The sequence below is a fragment of the Salmo trutta genome, chromosome 20 (assembly GCF_901001165.1).
Source record: "Salmo trutta chromosome 20, fSalTru1.1, whole genome shotgun sequence".
Taxonomy (NCBI): domain Eukaryota; kingdom Metazoa; phylum Chordata; class Actinopteri; order Salmoniformes; family Salmonidae; genus Salmo; species Salmo trutta.
In genome coordinates, this window is record NC_042976.1 from 29,527,606 (window position 1) to 29,550,073 (window position 22,468).

The 22,468-nt window shown below is 44.0% G+C and overlaps 1 protein-coding gene across 2 annotated transcripts in view; it reads left to right on the forward strand.

The window, feature by feature from the left end:
* si:dkey-100n23.5 (cyclic AMP receptor-like protein A) overlaps positions 1 to 22,468 on the forward strand; it is a 101,658-nt gene that overhangs the window by 54,105 nt on the left and 25,085 nt on the right. For both annotated transcript variants that reach the window (XM_029703808.1, XM_029703807.1), the window contains one exon: positions 4,330 to 4,412. In XM_029703808.1, coding sequence (XP_029559668.1) covers positions 4,330 to 4,412 — 83 coding nt within the window. The remainder of the gene's footprint in view (positions 1 to 4,329; positions 4,413 to 22,468) is intronic.

Genomic DNA, 22,468 nt, shown 5'->3' on the forward strand with positions numbered 1-22,468 from the left:
TCTTGAGTCTTGGTGGGTGTCATGTTTTGGCTTATAAATGTACTAAAAAGGGAATACAATTCAAATTTGACTTTCAAATGGTATTATATCAATCTCTACCGTTTATATTTTCCTGTGATGAATACATGGATGTTTTATGGTATGGTGGGGTATGCAAAATGGGTCAACTTTGAGCACTTTTATCTCTAATGTTTTGTCATTCAGGTCCAAAAAGCCACTTTCTGATCACTTCTGCAATGGGCAAATATGTATGGAAGGTTTCGTTCAAATCAAAAGGGGTGCTATCAAAAAGTGATTGAATTCAAATGGATTTACCCATTACTGTGGCTAATGTGCGTCATTAACGGAGGGCCATCAGACTCTCAGCCATGCGCATAATTACTGTTTCATTATCCTCCGCTCCCGAGGAGCACCAGGCTTCTGACACGCGAGAGCTGTGATTAAAAACACCACACACACGGAAGATCTTTTAACACAAACATTGTGCAGTGTTCTACTTAGTCCTGGTGTTTGATTTAAAAACCTAGGTGGTGTTGTGGTTGATGGAGTATCACGTCCTTCGTCTTTCTCATGGTAATGTGTGTGTGCTCCAGCACAACAAGACCTCAGGGTTTAGGATTAGTTGGCCATGCCTGAGACAGTGTCAGGTAGAGTGGAGAGTAGAGACATAGAGATGCCTAGCCCCATATGTTAAGGTCGGTCACCAAGCTCAGCGCATATTTTTCACATAGAAGTTGCCTGTTTTCAATCAGATCAAGCGTTACCTGGTGATAACAGACACCCGCATAGCGGATGTTTTGGCGTGTCGGAGGTGGAACTGCGTTGGAGCAGTCAAATCGGTGTGTAGCTGCGCTTGCAATTATTTTCACGAAGCCACACCCGCCCACTCCTGCTCGAAGTGCGGAAGGAGAAAGTGTAGGCTGTATAGATATAATTATGCCCAATGTAAAAATTATTCAACTAAATAATAAGGGGTTTTATCATCCTAACGGAGCTGTAGATTACATCTGTCATCCTAATGGAGGTGTAGATTACATCTGTCATCCTAACGTAGGTGTAGATTACATCTGTCATCGTAACGGAGGTGTAGATTACATCTGTCATCGTAACGGAGGTGTAGATTACTTATCCTAACGGAGGTGTAGATTACATCTGTCATCCTAACGGAGGTGTAGATTACATCTGTCATCCTAACGGAGGTGTAGATTACATCTGTCATCGTAACGGAGGTGTAGATTACATCTGTCATCGTAACGGAGGTGTAGATTACATCTGTCATCCTAACGGAGGTGTAAATTACATCTGTCATCGTAACGGAGGTGTAGATTACATCTGTCACCCTGACGGAGGTGTAAATTACATCTGTCATCCTAACAGAGGTGTAAATTACATCTGTCATCGTAACGGAGGTGTAAATTACATCTGTCATCGTAACGGAGGTGTAGATTACATCTGTCACCCTGACGGAGGTGTAGATTACATCTGTCACCGTAACGGAGGTGTAGATTACATCTGTCATCGTAACGGAGGTGTAGATTACATCTGCCATCCTAACGGAGGTGTAAATTACATCTGTCATCCTAACGGAGGTGTAAATTACATCTGTCATCGTAACGGAGGTGTAGATTACATCTGTCATCCTAACTGAGGTGTAGATTACATCTGTCATCCTAACGGAGGTGTAGATTACATCTGTCACCCTGACGGAGGTGTAGATTACATCTGTCACCCTGACGGAGGTGTAGATTACATCTGTCACCCTGACGGAGGTGTAGATTACATCTGTCACCCTGACGGAGGTGTAAATTACATCTGTCACCGTAACGGAGGTGTAGATTACATCTGTCACCCTGACGGAGGTGTAGATTACATCTGTCACCCTGACGGAGGTGTAGATTACATCTGTCACCCTGACGGAGGTGTAGATTACATCTGTCATCCTGACGGAGGTGTAGATTACATCTGTCATCCTGACGGAGGTGGAGATTACATCTGTCATCCTAACGGAGGTGGAGATTACATCTGTCATCCTAACGGAGGTGGAGATTACTTATCCTAACGGAGGTGTAGATTACATCTGTCACCCTGACGGAGGTGTAGATTACATCTGTCACCCTGACGGAGGTGTAGATTACAACTGTCACCCTGACGGAGGTGTAGATTACATCTGTCACCCTGACGGAGGTGTAGATTACATCTCACATTCCAGTGTTCCAACTTGTTAACAAGGCTGCAAGGAATTTCTGTTAATGCGACTCCATGCAGCCATTGGCAATGTCCGCTTTAGGTATAATGCCAGGAGCCACTTGTGGATTTGACGGCTCTAACGCAGTTCCGACACCGTCTAAACAACCGCTATGCGGATGTTGTCTAAAGCGGATCTGATTGAATAGATCCCTAAACAGCTAAACCCCCAGTCCATTTATTTATGCAGAAAATGTACCGCAATGCTGTGGGAGCTTAGAAGCTTTTTCTCCAAAATCCCCCACCAACGAGATCTCACACACAGGCGAGATCAAATACCACCGGGGGGCTCTCGTGATTTTCATTTGAATTGTTTAAAAGGCGTGCGTTAGCGCGAGCACGCCTCGGGGTCTATCTAGTGAGTAATTAATTTTTTGCCTGGTTGGAGGAGTCTGGAGGCTCGTGGGTCTGCCTCGTGTGTGTGTGTGTGTGTGTGTGTGTGTGTGTGTGTGTGAGAGAGAGTCAATCTGTGTGTGTGTTCTTCTAGATGGAGAGAGAGAAATAGAGAGAGGAGGGGCGCTGGCCAGACTCCCCGCGTACTTAGGAGAAAAAAAGCAATTCAGCAGCAAATCGATTCTGGGCCCTGTCTACTTCCGGCAGCTACAGTCCTCTCTACAGTCTACCGGGAATTGAATAACGGACTGTCACAGCTTTCCACCAGGGAACTTCCAAACCGTTACCATTTATAGCAAAGTTAAGAATTCATTAAATCATTTTTTTATATATATATTCTTATTAATTGCCTTTATTTGATTTTATAGGCTGTGTAATTAAAAATTCCTTGTCCGATCTGGTCAGAAGTGGCTCTACTTCTTTGTATTTAGTTCATCTGGAAACACTGATTTTTCATTAAAGGAACAATTTGCACACATATACAACTATACACAAATTTTCTCCCTGTGTGTGTGTGTGTGTGTGTGTGTGTGTGTGTGTGTGTGTGTGTGTGTGTGTGTGTGTGTGTGTGTGTGTGTGTGTGTGTGTGTGTGCGCCTGCACACGTATTTGAAACACCAGGTGGTGCTGACACGAGACAGAACCTCTTGTGTTGGCACTTTTGATGTTGGGCAGGGAGATGGTGCTCTCTCTATTTGTATATCTTTCTCTCCTCTCTCTCTCTCACTTTCCCATAAGAAATGGCCAACTGTCAATCTCCTGTGTATCCAAAATCTAGACTTTCGCTGCTCTGAAATAGTGTGTCAAAGCTTTCCACCACAGGACTTCCATTTATATCAAAGTTTACAATTCATGAAATCATTATTTTGTTTGTTTTAATCATGTTCATTTCATTTATCTGATTGTATTGGCAGTGTCATTTAAAATTCCTTGTCCGATGTGGCTCTACTTCTCTGCATTTAGTTCACGTGGAAACATAGATTTTTCATTAAAGGAGCAATTGGCACACATATACAGCTAAACTAAGTATAAACAAACATAGATTCTGTTTGTTTTTGTCTTCCCCACACATTTTCACACACCTTTTCTCCCTGTCTGGTCTCTCACAGAGGAACGCAACAGTGTGTGTGTAGTGTTTCTGTTTGTTTAACTATCCTTGTGGGTACCAGAAGTCCTCGCAAATAAAATTGGGACAAGTGGGGGCATTTTGCCTGTTCCCCACGAGGGAAAATGCTATTTTAGGCTTAGGGGTTAGGTTTAGGGTCAGGGTTGCAATTAGGGTTATAATTAAGTTTAGGGTTAGGTATGGGTTAGGGGTTAAGGTTAGGGTTAAGGTTATGGTTAGGTTAGGGTTAAATTTAGGGTTAGGAGTTACAGAAAATAGGTTTTTGGATGGGAATCAATTATTTGGTCCCCACAAGTATAGCGATACAATACTGTGTGTGTGTGTGTGTGTGTGTGTGTGTGTGTGTGCCTGCACACGTATGTGAAACACCAGGTGGTGCTGACACGAGACAGAACCTCTTGTGTTGGCACTTTTGATGTTGCCAGGGAGATGGCTCTCTCTTTCTCTTTCCCATAGGAAATGGCCAACTGTCAGTCTCCTCTTGATATAAAATCTAGACTTTATCTATCACTCCTCTGAAATAGTGTGTGTGAAGTATTTATTTAAACTCTCTCTCTGTCTCTCCAGGTGTCTTTGGCTGAGGAGATAAAGCCGTTGAAGTGGTATCCATCCGTTTATCTCCTGGTGTCTCTGTTCCCCCTCATCAACAGGTAAGACGCACACAGACCAACCAGAGATTGTCATTGTCGAGACAGTGTGTGTCTTCTTCAGCATTTTAAGCCTGTCTGGTTTCATCCCTATTTTATGTCCAGTCACACTTTTGGCTTCCACTCCTATCCTCCTGTCAGCTCTTAGGCCTTTTTTTTTACATTGACAAGAGTTTAAGGAGATTCTCCAGAGGTATTGAAAAACTCCTGAGTGCAGGATGCAGTTTTAATGTAATGTAAACATGCACACTTTTCACATCTCGACCGTTACCTCCGGAGGTCGCCCACAACACTTGCCTGACAGTTGCCCCCTCCAAGCAGGGCAGTGTAAACAGGAATTGTCTCGTTGAGCCCATCACTCCTACAGTATAAATAACAGAGAAATGTTTTTGAAACAGCTGAAATGTATAGGCATTTCTTAATATTAGTGACTTGTTTTATTGAGTTTTGGTCAGAAATTGCAGTAAAAGACCATGTCTCAGAAATTGATGCTGTAATTTATTTCAATGCAAAAGCAGGTAGGAACACAAGCATTAACTGCCCGGTGAATTAACCTTTTCAGTCGCAATTTGCTTATTTTCATGTATTTGATTAAATGAGGCATGGTTTGTTCTATGGTAGGCCGAAAATCAATCTAGCTATGATTCAGCTAACTAGCTGTCTAACTTAGCGAGTAAGTTTGTTTGTGAGGAGGATGCAAACATTTTGTTTAGCTTGCTACCTACAGTACCAGTCAACAGTTTGGACACACCTACTCATTCCAGGGTTTTTCTTTATTTTTACTATTTTCTACATTGTACAATAATAGGTAAGACATCACCACTATGAAATAACACATATGGAATCATGTAGTAAACAAAAAAGTGTTAAACAAGTAAATAAAAAAATATATATAGCCACCCTTTGTCTTTATGACAGCTTTGCACACTCTTGGCATTTTCTCAACCAGCTTCATGAGGTAGCCATCTGGAATGCATTTCAATTAACAGGTGTGCCTTGTTAAAAGTTAATTTGTGGAATTTCTTTCATTCTTAATGTGTTTGAGCCAATCAGTTGTGTTGTGACATGGTAGGGGTGATATACAGAAGATAGCTCTATTTAGTAAAAGACCATGTCCATATTATGGCAAGACATCTCAAGTAAGCAAAGAGAAATGACAGTCCATCATTACTTTAAGACAAGTTCATTTAATCTGGAAAATCTCAAGAACTTTGAAAGTTAAGTGCAGTCGCAAAAACCATCAAGCGCTATGGTGAAACTGGCTGTCATGAGGACTGCCACAGGAAAGGCAGACCCAGAGTTACCTCTGCTGCAGAGGACAAGTTCATTAGAGTTACCAGCCTCAGAAATTGCAGCCCAAATAAATGCTTCACAGAGATCAAGTAACAGACACATCTCAACATCAACTGTTCAGAGGAGGCTGCATCAATCAGGCCATGATGGTAAAATTGCTGCAAAGACACCTCTACCTAGGACACCAATAAGAAGAAGAGACTTGCTTGGGCCAAGAAACCCAAGTAATGGACATTAGACCGGTGGAAATCTGTCCTTTGGTCTGATGAGTCCAAATTTTAGATTTTTGGTTCCAACCACCGTGTCTTTGTGAGACGTGGAGTATGTTAACGGATGATCTCCGCATGTGTAGTTCCCACCGTGAAGCATGGAGGAGGAGGTGTGATGGCGTGGGGGTGCTTTGCTGGTGACACTGTCTGTGATTTATTTAGAATTCAAGGCACACTTAACCAGCATGGCTACCACAACATTCTGCAGTGATACGCCATCCCATCTGGTTTGCTCTTAGTGGGACTATCTATTGTTTTTCAACAGGACAATGACCCAACACACCTCCAGGCTGTGTAAGGGCTCTTTGACCAAGAAGGAGAGTGATGGAGTGCTGCATCAGATGACCTGGCCTCCACAATCACCCGACCTCAACCTAATTGAGATGGTTTGGGATGAGTTGGACCGCAGAGTGAAGGAAAAGCAGCCAACAAGTCCTCAGCATATGAGGGAACTCCTTCAAGACTGTTGGAAAAGCATTCCAGGTGAAGCTGGTTGAGAGAATGCCAAGAGTGTGCAAATCTGTCATCAAGGCAAATGGTGACTGTTTTGAAGAATCTGAAATATAAAATATATTTTGATTTGTTTAACACTTTTTTGGTTACTACATGATTTCATAGTTTGATGTCTTCACTATTATTCTACAATGTAGTAATAGTAAAAGTAAAGCAAAATCCTTGAATGAGTAGGTGTGTCCAAACTTTGGACTGGTACTGTAGCTCTGTATCATATGTATGTATGATAATGTTACTGTTCTTGATATTCATATGAGAGGGTTACAATTTTCATTTTTGCTATGCTGGAAGTTACTTGATGAAGCAAGTCTTGTTAGCTAACGTTAGCTAGCTACCAGCTGTGCCACTTTGGCTGTGTTATTGTCTTGCAGTTAAATTAGTGCATGGATGAGAAAATAAACCTTTTAAATGTCTGCACATGCTTGTGAATTGTTGCAATTTTCAAGATTGTTTTATGGTTTTGTTGCATTAATCAAGACTGTAATATGGGAGATGCATGAAAAGTTGCTTGCATAGCTAGCTATTTGAATAGTTTGCATACCTCCACTTCAGTTACACTACACGTGTCGCGTCGCCATCAGTCATTTTCTACCTGCTACACAGAGCATGCTGTTTGAGAGCAGAGGGGAAAAGCATCTTTAATATATTTCATCGACTATGCATAAGTACAGTAGCTTTGGTCCAGTTTTCACAAAGCTACTCATTGAATTGTTGCTAGTGGTTGTGCTAAATTATCCTTTAAGTTGTTTTTGTTTACATTGTGAACATAGTCAATGTAGCTAGCTAGCTAGAGTTTCTGCTAGCTAGAGTTTCTGCTAGCTAGAGTTTCTGCTAGCTAGAGTTTCTGCTAGCTAGTAGCTTCTTGACTTCATAAATGTTAGTAAAATAACCAGTGGTGTGTAGTCGAGGACATATGCATATTCACTAGATAGAATGCTAGAGTGAACGCACGTGTCAGCCATCAAGAATTGAACAAAAGCGATCCTTGTGCTTGGACGCTGCAATTGGACGCGATGCAACACGAGCGCAACATGGGCACTATAGCAGCTTTTATTCATTTCAAAGGAAGCATATCCTCAATGGTTGAAGGCAATGCCGGACGCCTGATGGCTGTAGTGTAGCAGGGCCATTAGCCTACTGGCGAGTGTCTACCTGTGACATTTACGGTACATTTGAGCTTCGAAGCAAGAACATCACTCGAACCCTCTCTCAGCTCGTGACATTCCCGTTGCTAATGTAAATTGAAAAGTGGATGTACATATTATATAAATTGAATCTCATCCCAATACCTCTACTGCAACTTTATCTCTCTGTCCCTCTATCTTTTATTATTTCCAGTGCCCTCAAACACCCCTCTCCCTTTCTCTGCCTTTATAAATAGAAAGCTGAAAGATTCAGATTCTAAAGAGCACAGAACTTTGTGCCTTAGGCAAACTGTGTGTTTGTGTTTGAACACTTAAATGAGTAAATTAGTTTTACTCTCCCAACTGATTTTTAGTTCCTGGAGGAGTGTATTTGTTTGTGTGTTTGTGATTGCAAATACTACTAACGCCCATCAGTGCCATTAATTTACAGAGCGCAGTTGCCGTGACTCAATGGTCACGTGGAATTTGAATGCGGTCATGACTAATGACCGCTGGTGTGGCGGCAATACGGTCACTGTAACAGCCCTGCTGGTAAAAGTTCCACCTCTCCCTCCCTTTCTCCCTCCTCCTCTCCCTCCCTTTCTCCCTCCTTCTCTCCCTCCCTTTCTCCCTCCTCCTCTCCCTCCCTTTCTCCCTCCTTCTCTACCTCCATTCTTTCTCCCTCCTTCTCTCCCTCCCCTTCTCCCTCCTTCTCTACCTCCATTCTTTCTCCCTCCTTCTCTCCCTCCCCTTCTCCCTCCTTCTCTACCTCCATTCTTTCTTCCCTACTTCTCTCCCTCTCTCTGTCCCTCAATCTCTCCCTCCCTCTGTCCCTCCGTCTCTTTTGTTTAACTTTGTGACTGGTTAGATAATGAGTTTTTAAAATTAAAAGTCTCTCCCCCTCCCCCCTCCTCTCATCCCAGGGGGATGGTGTGATTGACAGGTCAGGGTTACTAAGTGATTATCTGCGGCGGCTCCGCGTGTTGTCGCGGCGATGTAGGCAGAAACGCGGGTCAATTACAGGGTCAACATTTCTCAAAGGCTCTGAGCCGCCCCTCCCCCTTCTCCTCCCCCATTCATCCCTCCATCCCCCATTCCTTCCCTCCCTCTGCGCCCGCTGTCAGCTGATGAAGATGACAAACTGCATCCTGCGCTAAGCCCAGACCGCTATCCGTTCAGCCTCCGCTCTCCTCTCTTCTTTCACTCTCTCCCTCCTTTCCTCCTTCTTCCTCTCTGTCCTTCTCCCACTACTCTCGCCCTCACATCTCTTTGTTCTTCTTTCTCTCATCCTCTCCTGCATTTCCTTTCCCTCTCTATTTATCTCTCGTTCCTCCACTCCTTCACTCTCCCTCTCTGTGCCTTCCTAGAGAACAGAGAGAATGAGATAAATAAATCCCTCTCGTCTTCTACCTCCCTCCTTACCTGCTCTATCTCCCTGGCGCCTATTCCTTCATTAGCTCCTTCTCTCTCTCTGCTCCACTGCACCCCCACCCTCCACCCCACTTCCTCCCTTTGGCTCATATTCTTTCTCTCCTCCCTCCCTCCCTCCCTCCCTCCCTCCCTCCCTCCCTCCCTCCTCTGTGAAGCGATAGAGTGTGCAAAGTGTTTGTCACGGTGCTGTGGTGATGTCGCTATGCTCTACTGTAGGGGAGCTACACCGATCAGACAGCCAAAGTGTGGGTGTGTGTTTGTATGTTTCGTGGCTGTGTTTCTAGTCTCTCTCTCTCTCTCTCACACACACTTTGTGTATATAGGGTCTGTTTGTGTGTTTAGACTCTGCATGTGTGCACATCTTGGCTTTCCGTGGTTTATCTAGGCTGTGTGTGTGTGTGTGTGTGTGTCTGAGCTCTGTTTGTGTGTGACTCGGCTGTGTGTGTTTGAGTGGGGGATTATTTCTCTCTGAGCTCCAAAGCCTCCTAAACAGGGCTTAGAGAGAGGGCCCAGGGCAGCAGCCAAAGCCTCTCTCTCTCTCTCTCTCTCTCTCTCTCTCTCTCTCTCTCTCTCTCTCTCTCTCTCTCTCTCTCTCTCTCTCTCTCTCTCTCTCTCTCTCTCTCTCTCTCTCTCTCTCTCTCTCTCCTTTTCTCAATATCTTGCTGTCCCTTTCTCTCGTACATGCTTTCACACTCTGTTTTTCATTTTTCTCTGTCATCTATATCACTTTCTTCCCGACTGCCTATCTCTCCTTCTTTTTCAGTTCCCGCTCATTCTCCCCCCCATTCTCTTTGCCCTGATCCATTGCTATTATGCACATGGACTCCCACACAAAACATACTGTACACTTGATTTGTGCCTTCACCCTCTTTCTCTATTTCTCACACACACACACACACACACACACACATTTTTCATCTGTTCCAAACACAGGCTGTTAAATGTGTTAATTCGGCACCAGCTGTGGTAAATGGAAGTAGGGATTGGGAAGCACTTCTAGTTATTCATAGTGTTATACCTCTAGCCTCCCCTGCTTTCTTGTGGCTCACTATCATAACACACAGACATCCACCATCTCCCTAAGTGGGGGAATGACACTGAAATCATATCACAGTATCAACCTGCAACCTCTGTCTCCTTCTTTCTCTCTGTCTTTCTCCTGCCCCCTTTGTGTTTGGGTGTGGGGGGGGAGTGTGTGTGTGTGTGTGTCTTAGTCCCAAATGACTCCCACAGCTCAATATTTCACTTTCTGCTTCTCACTTGTCCTCAGAGTGTTCATGTTGGAAATATGTCTGTCTGTGCATGCTTCAGATGTGGGTCTTTAACAACCCTCTCCATAGAGATCTGATTTATATGCTTCAGGCTAGCAGACTGTGTGTGTGTGTGTGTGTGTGTGTGTGTGTGTGTGTGTGTGTGTGTGTCAGTGCACACCCTGGCCAGGCAGAAATTCCCACCTCCTTTCTTTGCTTTGAAAAACGAGGGAGGAGATCTTTGAGCTGCAGTTATAATTCCTCCCTCAGAGAGAGAGGAGGAAAGAGGGGGGTATTCATTCTTATCTCTGTACTGTTTCTACCCCTGCACCCTCTCTCTCTCATACTTTCTTTCTCTCTTCCTCTATTTCTCCCTTCTTCCCCTTGTCACCTCTTGTGTATATAGTGTGTGACTGTACAGTATATAGTGTTTGATTGTGTGTCTGTGGTTTGTTAGTTCTTTAAGACAATCTCATTTCCTGGTGTGTACTTACCTCGCTGATCTCTCGTTGGCCCCCCTTAACAGCGGACTCTGCCGTGTGTGTGTGTGTGTGTGTGTGTGTGTGTGTGTGTGTGTGTGTGTGTGTGTGTGTGTGTGTGTGTGTGTGTGTGTAATAGGACAGTGACCATCAGCCTGACAGTGTGTCTCTCCTCTATTAATCTCCTATATACACCACACACACACATACCACAAAGGATGGACCTACACTCTCCCACACAAACCGACATAGGAAAACACTCTCTCTCTCTCTCACACACACACAGATAGGTATCGATTCTCTCCTTACACACACACACACTGTTCCCCCCTCACTCCCTGACGCTTCTTTAAATATTCATCACTCTGGCTGTGCTGAGAGAGCCTTAAACGCTGCCTCACACTCCAGAGAATCACTAGAGCTTACTGTATCATCAACACACACACACACACACTGGGCAGACGACACACAGCGCAGATTATACATAAGCACACACAAAAACACACACACACCAGCAGTGCAGAAACATGCACATAGAGAGGCAGCATAGCACTTACACACACACACAAAATAGGCACACACGAGGCAAACATGAACAGATAATCACCACAAACTCATTCAGTGTGTGTCTGAGTGTGTGTGTGTGTGTGTGTGTGTGTTGTGCTGTTGGCTCAGATGGCTTAATAGTGTTGTGTTCCAGGAAACAGGATGTCTCTTTGTTTGTGTTTTATTCCATTGCTGAACACTCGCTACACTAATCCTGTGTGTGTGTGCCTGTGCGTCTGCTGTGTGTGTTTGTCTGCGCGTGCATGCCTGTGTGTTTGTGTTACAGAGAATCAGCTAGACTCATGTCAGATTGAATACAATAACTCACATTTCCCCTCTTTCTAGCTATGTAAGAGGTTAAGGGGTGTGTGTGTGCGTGTGTGCGTGCGTGTATGCGTGCCCCACTCAATAACAAAAAATAATTTAAAAAAAACGATATGATATATTGGAATCAACCAGGATTCCGTGCGTGCGTGCGTGCGTGTGTGTGTTTCTTTGACCCAATCATGAACCCTGATCAAAGAAGATTATGTGTGAGAGTGCAACATGAGGGAGAGGTCAGCATGACTTTCTGTTGCTGTGAATGTCCTTGCCTCCCTTTTAGTGGATGAGTGGAGATGTGATTCTTCCTGAATAATCAGTCATGCTGGCAAGATGGCGCCGAAAGACATGGTCGCCCTGTTTTTAGCTCCTAGCCAACTTTATAGTATTACATTTTTTCAAATGTTATTTCTTACATTATTTGCTCGGAACGTTTCTTGCGTTATTAACTATAGCCGGATATAACTTTGGGACATTAGATCGATGGTCAGACTTTGTTTGAACTTGGAATTGCCTCGGGAAACACATGATAGCATGCGCCTTGGCAGCAGCTATTGGGCATCCATAATAAATACAAGTACATTCATCCCAGGGGCTGCTCCAAGACGCCGTCGCCGGAGAAGAGGAATAAGAAGCAGGCTTTTAGTCAGACTCAGGAGGCACGGACACCATCCACCGCTTCCAAGTATATTACTCGCTAACGTTCAGTCCCTGGACTATAAAGTTGACGAGCTCAGGGTGAGGATCTCCTTTCAGAGACTGTAACATACTCTTTTTCACAGAATCATGGCTCTCTCCGGATACACTGTCCCTGTCCACCGCGCACAGGTGATTGTGGTAACGTACAGGAATTCAAGTCCTTTTGTTCTCCCGATCTGGAATACCTCAACTTCAAATGCCGACCGCATTACCTCCTGAGAGAATTCTCTTCAGTCATCGTAGGGCTGGGCGGTATACCATATTTTACTATATACCGGTATGGATGCATGGAAGGGTTTGGGTTTTTACTTTACCTTCTATTATGGTATTTGAATGTTTGTCTGTTAAATGTGATATGCCGTGTGTAACGTCCATTTTTATAGTTTCCTACGCTACCTGAGTCATCTCTCTCCGCTCTCTCTCTCTGTCTCTCTCCATGCCGCTTTCCACACAGACGTAGCCCCGTCCCGTCACTCAAGGACCGCATGTTGTTGTTGCTTGAACACGAGACACTTGTGTTCAGTCTACATGGTCAATGCAGCACAAGCAACAATGTTGATGACTACGTTGCTGTTTCCACTTCGCTTCTTAATATAAATCCACAAGCGTTCTATAATTACACTATTAGTTAGTGTTTCTCACATCTGCAAACAGCTAGTTTAGCAAATTGTGGCTAAGCTAGCTAGCTAATAAATATACTGAGTCAGAGCAAACATAGCTAGCTATACAGACTGATACTAGTGAAGGTGTAGGCCTAAATCAGCATGTTTGTGCAACAGTATCTTCTAAATCAAAGAGGAATAGGCTATGCTTGAATATGTCAGCTACATAAAGTAGCTAAGAGAAAACATTTAATGTAGCCAAAGATTATAGAGTCCCCTAGGAAACACTGACCAACACTTTGGTTCCTACCCTGTCACAATAACTTCTCCCTGGCATTTTCATTCGTTGTCATGTCAAACAACATTGTATTCAAAGTGCCCACTATTATCTTCTAACTATAGAATTAGAATATCATTATTTTTTTATGATTCCAACACTTCACCTAAGTGTTTAAATCAAAATCAGAAGAAAATCGCAATTGCAATATTTGGTTTAAAAATAAGGCCTAGATATTTTTCCCATATCATGCAGCCCTACGTGGCAGTGTGGAAATGAAGTTGAATTGAACAGTGTAAAACAATCAGAATGGAAAGAGACCCATTGAAATCACTTAGAATGTAACGGGAACTAACTCACTTTTGTACATCGCGCTGGTCCGTACAATTGACCTTATTTTAGTGCCTAAAAAAGTAATACTTCCAGATCAACTGTAATATCAATACCATTGTAAAGCACAATTTCTCCCCTTTCCAACAAAATCAATGACGAGACATTCATGATGCCCATCTCTGCTTGATTCATGAAGGCAATGAGCTCCGTCGGGTCTTTTTAAAAATGGCAGGTGGGGAAGCTTAACCTATTGCATGATAGTGAGAAGGAGAGATGTCGTGTGGGGAAGTTTTTTTTCACTCGATTTGTCCAACTTATCACCTTATCGCCTATAAAATGTAAATAAATACTATAAATAATTTATATAATGTGTCATTACATACCTATTTGAAGGTTTTTGTCGAATTTGAATAGGGTTTTTAGGGCGGTGCTAAAGTTATCTTGAGAAGTAAACAGTGGCTTTTGAGAGTCATGATGGCTTGCAGTGTTGACGCAAAAAATGACTAGGTATCCGCGAGTCACTGCCGCCCCTCATGATGAATTCAGATTTTTTTATGGCCCCCACCCCCATCAAAGTTACCCATCCCTGGTGTAGAGTGAGTGACAGGCATACCCAGCCAGGGATAGTGCTGCTCATCCCCTCCTCCCCACCCTTTCTCGTTTTTAAACGGTGAGAGAAGTGCCACACCTGGTGGAGAAAGGCTGTAAGACAGAATTAGTTGCTTTATGCGCGCTGTACGTTACGTCATGACACGTCACGATGTAACGGAGGGTCCGTTTTTTTCAACTTTTCTCCAATACTATTGAGCCATTACCATGTCAATCAACGCTTGAATAGAAACGTAGTTCACACCCCAGATTCTGATGTCAACACAGTCGCTACAGTCCCATTAGTTTCCTTTGCAGCCTCGTTTGAATGTCGCGGTTGCGCACATTTGTACGGAATGGGGTTAGCGTACGTTATGTGTTTGCCACCCTAGGGTCACACACTACTCATAAAGCAAATTTAGAACTTGTATTATTCGAAAACATAAAATACTGTTATACCGTCAAAAATGTAAAAAATCCTGTGATATGATTTTTGGGCCATATCGCCCAGTCCTAGGTCATCGTCACGGCCATGTATATTCCACCCCAAGCCGGCACTCAAGGAACAACACTGGCCTTTGAGCAAACTGGAAAGCGCATATCCTGTGGTCGCATTTATTATAGTTGGGGACTTCTGAGGAAAACTACCAAAGTTTTACCAACCCATCTCCTATGCTACTTGCTCATCGATCACAGAGGATGGCTACAAGGCCGTCCTGTGCCCTCTCTTCTGCAAATCAGATCACGCCTCCAATTTGCTCCTCCCCTCCTATAGTTGTTCCTGTACCGAAGAAAGTGAAAGACTGCATGGCCACTCAAGTCTCCAACTCAATCAACAAGTTTGCCGACAACACAACAGTGGTATGCCTGATTACCAAAAATGACAAGACAGCCTACAGGGAGGAGGTGAGAGCCCTGGCAGAGTGGTGCCAGGAAGATAACCACTCCCGCAATAAAACTAAAGAGCTGATCGTGGACTTCAGGAGACAGCAGAGTGAGCACGACCCCATCCACATCGACGGGGCTGCAGTGAAGAGGGTGAAAAGTTTCAAATTCCTCAGCATGCACATCACTGACAACCTGAAATGTTCCATCCACATGCAACAACGCCTCTTCAACCTCAGAAAGCTGAAGAAATTCTGCTTGGCCACTAAGACCCTCACAAACTTCTACAGGTGCATCCTGTTGGGCTGTATCACCGCTTGCCCTCAGAACAGCCTCAGTTGGCAGCGGAATTGAGTCTACAAGGTGTCGAAAGCGTTCCACAGGGATGCTGGCCCATGATTCCAATGCTTCCCACAGTTGTTTCAAGTTGGCTGGATGCTCTTAGGTGGTGGACCATTCTTGATACACACAGGAAACTGTTGATCTGGAGAAAAAAACAGTAGCGTTGCAGTTCTTAACACAAACCTGTGCGCTGGGCACGTACTACTGTACCCCGTTCAAAGGCTCTTAAATGTTTTGTCTTGCCCGTTCACCCCTGAATGGCACACATACACAATCCATGCCTGTAGGCTTAAAAATCCTTCTTTAACCTGTCTCCTCTTCTTCATCTACACTGATTGAAGTGAATTTAACAAGTGACATCAACAAGGGATCATTTACCTGATCAGTCTATGTCATGGAAATAGCAGATGTCCTTAATGTTTTGTACACTCAGTATAATTAGAATCTTGACTACATTTTTTATTTAACAGTGCCAGATTTAGATCAACAGCACATTTTTGTGATGAAGGGAAAAATGGAGATAAAGAAATGGTGAGAGAGAGATGGAAAGAGTGTGTTATTGAGAGGGAAAGGAGAAAATTGGTAAAGAGTGCAAAGAGGAAGATGGAAGGTGTGAGTGACGGGTAGAGGGAGAGAACGATGGAGGGAAGGACATAGAAAGAGAGAGGGATGGATAGCGTTGTGTGTGCTGATGATCGACGACCGGCTCACAGATGGTGAGAGAGACAGGTGGTGACCTACTGCTGCAAACACACACACAAACACTTCTGTGTTGATTTGTATGCGTTTGTATGTGTAAAATATCCAATATCACTCGTGCTGTCCAACATCAGCAGGCCAAGTGGCTTCACACACATACACACACCAGTCATCCTTTGCCCGCAGCTAGTATCTCATGCCTAGCTGCTAGGCTCTCTCCTGTTCTCATTTATTTTTCATTAGCCGCCCTAACATAGGAGAAACATGTTCTGCCTTCCCTCTCACTTTCTCTCTCTCAGTGTGTGTGCACCTCTCTCTCTCTCTCTCTCTCTCTCACTTCACGCCTCAACCTCTTGATCTCTATCCCTCTCTCACTGACACCTATTTCCCTCTCCCTCCCTTTACTCTTCATAATCATCCCTGTCTCCCTTTCTGTGAAAACCCTCTGTGCTCATCCCCTGTAGCCTCTCTCACACACATTCTCACCTCTCTTTTTCGCTCTCTTTCCTCCTCACTCGCTTTCTCTCTTTTTCTGACCCAAATTTCTATGGAGCAATATCAGTGCCAACAGAGATTGTATTTTAATTCCATAATTTTGACTTTCTGTTAAGATATTGCACTTGAATTTAATATTTTTGAAGGTGTAATGCACAAATTGAATCATTTTATGAATTCATAAATTGATCTTGTATTTCATGATTTGAAACTGAATTTAGTGAATATTGCACTCAGTTTTAAAATTCTGTTTCAGTTTAATGTAATATTCAAATTTGATAATGATATATTCAGTTTCAATTTGGTAGATATTGCATTCATTGTCTGTGTATCAAGTTTATAAACTATGATTTCAAGTTTATCAAAGTTTAATGTATTAAACATTTCAGATTCAGTTCTCTAAATTCAGATTCAAAACCAGAGACAACATCCTGGCACATTGCCAGCCAGGAAAAGTAGAGGAGAACAGAAAGAATTAAGCTCTCACTTAACTTTCTGACTGTTTTTGAAGCCAATGTGGCGTGTTTTAAATGTATTTTCTTCCTATGAATTTGCCTCTAGCTTTTGAACTGTTTCGGATATTAACTATTATGACCACATTCCTGAAAGCTAAGACTCTCTGGAATATGGATAATCACAGGCCGTGTTAGAAGGGAGTGAAACAAAACCACAATTTGTCCCACATAACAGTACAGTTGAATAGCCCTGTCATTGCCCTTCTAAGGATAGCCTTTCCCCTCCTTATTTAATCTTGCTCTTGTGACTGACTGGGTACGAACTTGTTCTCCTGCATGTCACAAGACTGTGTTAGCCCACTTAGCTAAATCCCATATGGATGAGATCAGGAAGCTATCACAAGTCTTCAAGTCTCCAGTAAGGTTACTCATCAAAAAAGAGAGGTTCATCGAACCATCTCAGTTACATTTCTCCCCCCTTTGACCTCATACTCAGAGGTCACGGCGCCAATAAAACTGTCTGACGGCCTCCCGAGTGGCGCAGTGGTCTAAGGCTGCATGTGGTCTAAGGCTGTGCCACTAGAGATTCTGGGTTCGAGTCCAGGCTCTGTCGCAGCCGCCCGCGACCAGGAGACCCATGGGGCGGCGCACAGTTGGCCCAGCGTCGTCCGGGTTAGGGGAGGGTTTGGCCGGCAGGAATGGCCTTGTCCTACCGCGTGCTAGCAACTCATGTGGTGGCCGGGCGCAGTGCACGCTGACACGGTCGCCAGGTGTACGGTGTTTTCCCCCGACACATTGGTGTGGCTGGCTTCCGGTAAGTGGGCATTGTGTCAAGAAGCAGTGTGGCTTGGTTGGGTTGTGTTTTGGAGGACACACGGCTCTCGACCTTTGCCTCTCCCGAGTCCGTACGGGAGTTGCAGCGATGAGACAAGACTGTAACTACCAATTGGATACCACAAAATTGGGGAGAAAAAGGGGTAAAAAAAGAAATATATATATATATATAACTGCCTGGGTTCAGAATCAGATCTACTGTACAAACACAACGCTTTCTGTGGCAAACAGAAGCAGAAGCATTTGTGCACTCCATGTAATGAGTGTAACAGAGGTGGTTTGGTGATCCATGCATGTGATGAGCAACCTTGCCTGACCTGAAGACGTATTCGTTTGACTGATGGGGTTCTAACCCAGGTCTCCTGTGTGCCAGACAATGCAACTGTTCAGGTCTCAGACAAGTTATTCATCACACAGTTATGGTCACCGAACCACCTGTGTTACACTTCACCACCCTTTGACCTCCTCCTTGAAGAGACCTATCCAAGTCACAGGACCAATGCCTAGGCTTTAGCTCAACAGGCTAACACAGTATTAACCCAGTCACATGTTAACCTTATAATGACTACCATTGCCAGAGACTTGAAAGTAATATGTCTAACACAAACTAACACATGTCAAACTAACATGTCTTCAGGTCTCAGGCAAGGTTCTCATCACATAACCATGGATCACCAAACCACACTCTTTTAACGAGTAACCATGCTGGATCTTGAAGACTTGCATTAGTGGAGCACAGGGTTTCCCAAACTCGGTCCTCAGGACCCCTTGTCCTCGCACTACAACACTAATTCAAATAATCAGCGAATCATCTTGCTTTGATAACTTTAGTCAGCTGTGTAGTGTTAGGGCAAAAACCAAAATGTGTACCCCTTGGGGTCCCAAGGACCGAGTTTGTGAAACGCTGGTGGAGCAGATGGGGATCTATGAAACTCACTCCTCAGCCTGAAGTATTGCCCCTTGCACAATCAAATAAGGCCTTTTTCATAGCTTGATGGGTTGGAATGCTTCAGTAGGGCGGTCATGTGTGTTTTCAAGGCAGAAGTCCTGATTTCGAGTCTCCATATGAGCTGAATCAGGGGGAAGCAGTACTCGCTAAGTAGGCAGCGTGATGTCCTTTATAATGGTGCCACTGGACTCAGATCTACAGTTGCGCAGGGTCAACCACTGGGGTCGCTGTGGAGTGAGTTTAGGGGGTGAATGAAGCAGATGAGGATCTGTGAAACTCACTTATCAACCTGAAATGTCGCCCCTTATGCAATTGAAGGCCTTTTTCAATAGCACGTGGGTTGGAACACTTCCAGACGGCGGTTACGTGTGTTTACGAGGCAGAGATCTTTAGTTCGAGTCTTGGTATGAGCTGAATTGGGAGGAAGTGGTACTCGTTTAGCAAGAAACGTGTCATCCTTTACATGAACTTTAGCTTTAGCTAAGTGGGCTCACACAGTCCTGTGACATGCAGAAGACCTGGTTCTAACCTAGTCAGTCACAAGAGCAAGATTAAATATCAGAGATTCTCCAAAATGATAATAGTCCAGGTATTTATATATACTGAACAAAAATATTAAGGCAACATGCAACAATTTCAATGATTTCACTGAGGTACTGTTCATATAAGGAAATCAGTCAATTGAAATAAATAAATTAAGCCCTAATCTATGGATTTCACATGACTGGGCAGGTGCAGCCATGATTTGGCCTTGGAGGGCGTAGGCCCACCCACTGGGGAGCCAGGCCCAGCCAATCTGATTGAGTTTTCCCCCACAAAAGGGCTTTATTACAGACAGAAATACTCCTTATAGTATCCAGGGATTTTTTTTCAGCTCATGAAACATGGGACCAACACTTGTTAGGCTTAGATTTTTGTTCAGTGTATAAATTCCAGTCGTACTTTATCGGAGGCCTTTTCAAAGTCAGCCTTGAATACCACGCCTGGTGTCTTATATTATCTCCAATGTATCGTCGATATTAAAAGCCTGGCTGATTACGATGAATAATATCCGACAATACCTTTTTAATTATATGCGCTATGCATTTTGAAGTGTAAGGGGTCTCCAGTTTTTTAGGTGGACTGGATCTTTATATTTACCACATGGGTTCTGTTTCAGTAATAATAAAATCAGACCTTCTTGCTGAGAATCCAATAGTCTACTATTTTTAAAGGATTGGTTAAAACATGTTAATAACGGATCTTTGAGTACATAGAAACATATTTGATATACACTTCCGGTCCAAAGTTTGAGAACACCTACTTATTCAAGGGTTTTTCTTTATTTTTACTATTTTCTACATTGTAGAATAATAGTGAAGACACTATGAAATAACACATATGGAAACATGTAGTAACCAGAAAAGTGTTAAACAAATCAAATTATATTTTATATTTGAGATTCTTCAAATAGCCACCCTTTGCCTTGATGACAGCTTTGCACTCTCTTGGCATTCTCTCAACCAGCTTCACCTGGAATGCTTTTCCAACAGTCTTAAAGGAGTACCCACATATGCTGAGCACTTGTTGGCTGCTTTTCTTTCACTTTGCAGTCCGACTCATTCCAAACCATCTAAATTTGGTTGAGGTCTGGGGATAGTGGAGGCCAGATAATCTGATGCAGCACTCTATCACTCTCCTTGGTAAACTAGCCCTTACACAGCCTGGAGTTGTGTTGGGTCATTATCCTGTTGAAAAACTAATGATAGTCCCGCTAAACCCAAACCAGATGGGATGGCGTATCGCTGCAGAATGCTGTGGTAGCCATGCTGGTTAAGTGTGCATTGAATTCTAAATAAATCACAGACAGTGTCACCAGCAAAGCTTCCCACACCATAACACCTTTTCCTCCATGCTTTACAGTGGGAAATGCACATGCAGAGATCATCCGTTCACCCACACCGCGTCTCACAAAGATACGGCGGTTGGAACCAAAAATCTCCAATTTGGACTCATCAGATCAAAGGACAGATTTCCACCGGTCTAATGTCCATTGCTCGTGTTTCTTGGCCCAAGCAAGTCTCTTCTTCTTACTGCTGTCCTTTAGTAGTGGTTTCTTTGCAGCAATTTGACCATGAAGGCCTGATTCCCAGTCTCCTCTGAACAGTTGATGCTGAGATGTGTCTGTTACTTGAACTCTGTGAAGCATTTACTTGGGCTGCAATTTCTGAGGCTGGTAACTCTAATGAACTTATCCCCTACAGCAGAGGTAACTCTGGGTCTTCCTTTCCTGTGGCGGTCCTCATGACAGCCAGTTTCATCATAGCGCTTGATGGTTTTTGACTGCACTGAAACTTTCAAAGTTCTTGAAATTGTCCTCATCGACTAACCTTCATGTCTAAAAGTAATGATGGACTGTTGTTTCTCTTTGCTTTTTGAACTGTTCTTGCCATAATATGGACTTTTACCATATGGACATATCTTCTGTATACCCACCCCCAGCTTGTCACAACACAACTGATTGGGCCAAACGCATTAAGAAGGAAAGAAATTACACCTCTTAATTGAAATGCATTCCAGGTGACTACCTCATGAAGCTGGTTGGAAGAATGCCAAGAGTGTGCAAAGCTGTCATCAAGGCAAATTAAGGTCACAGTTATGAAAACTTAGGACACTAAAGAGGCCTTTCTACTGACTCTGAAAAACCCCAAAAGAAAGATGCCCAGGGTCCCTGCTCATCTGCGTGAACGTGCCTTAGGCATGCTGCAAGGAGGCATGAGAACTGCAGATGTGGCCAGGGCAATAAATTGCAATGTCCGTACTGTGAGATGCCTAAGATGGCACTATAGGGAGACAGGACAGACAGCTGATTGTCCTTGCAGTGGCAGACCACGTGTAACAACACCTGCACAGGATCGGTACATCCGAACATAACACCTGCGGGACAGGTACAGGATGGCAACAACAACTGCCCGAGTTACACCAGGAATGCACAATCCCTACATCAGTGCTCAGACTGTCCGCAGTAGGCTGAGAGAGGCTGGACTGAGGGCTTGTAGGTCTGTTGTAAGGCAGGTCCTCACCAGACATCACCGGCAACAACGTTGCCTATGGGCACAAACCCACTGTCGATGGACCAGACAGGACTGACAAAAAGTGCTGTTCTCTGATGAGTCACGGTTTTGTCTCACCAGGGGTGATGGTCAGGTTCGCGTTTATCGTCGAAGGAATGAGCGTTACACCGAGGCCTGTACTCTGGAGTGGGATCGATTTGGAGGTGGAGGGTACGTCATGGTCTGGGGCGGTGTGTCACAGCATCATCGGACTGAGCTTGTTGTCATTGCGGGCAATCTCAATGCTGTGCATTACAGGGAAGACATCCTCCTCCCTAATGTGGTACCCTTCCTGCAGGCTCATTCTGACATGACCCTCCAGCATGACAATGCCACCAGACATACTGCTCATTCTGTGCGTGATTTCCTGCAAGACAGGAATGTCAGTGTTCTGCCATGGCCAGTGAAGAACCCGGATCTCAATCCTGTTGAGCACGTCTGGGACCTGTTGGATCGGAGGGTGAGGGCTAGGGCCATTCCTTCCAGAAATGTCCGAGAACATGCAAGTGCCTTGGTGGAAGAGTGGGGTAACATCTCACAGCAAGAACTTGCAAATCTGGTGCAGTACATGAGTAGGAGATGC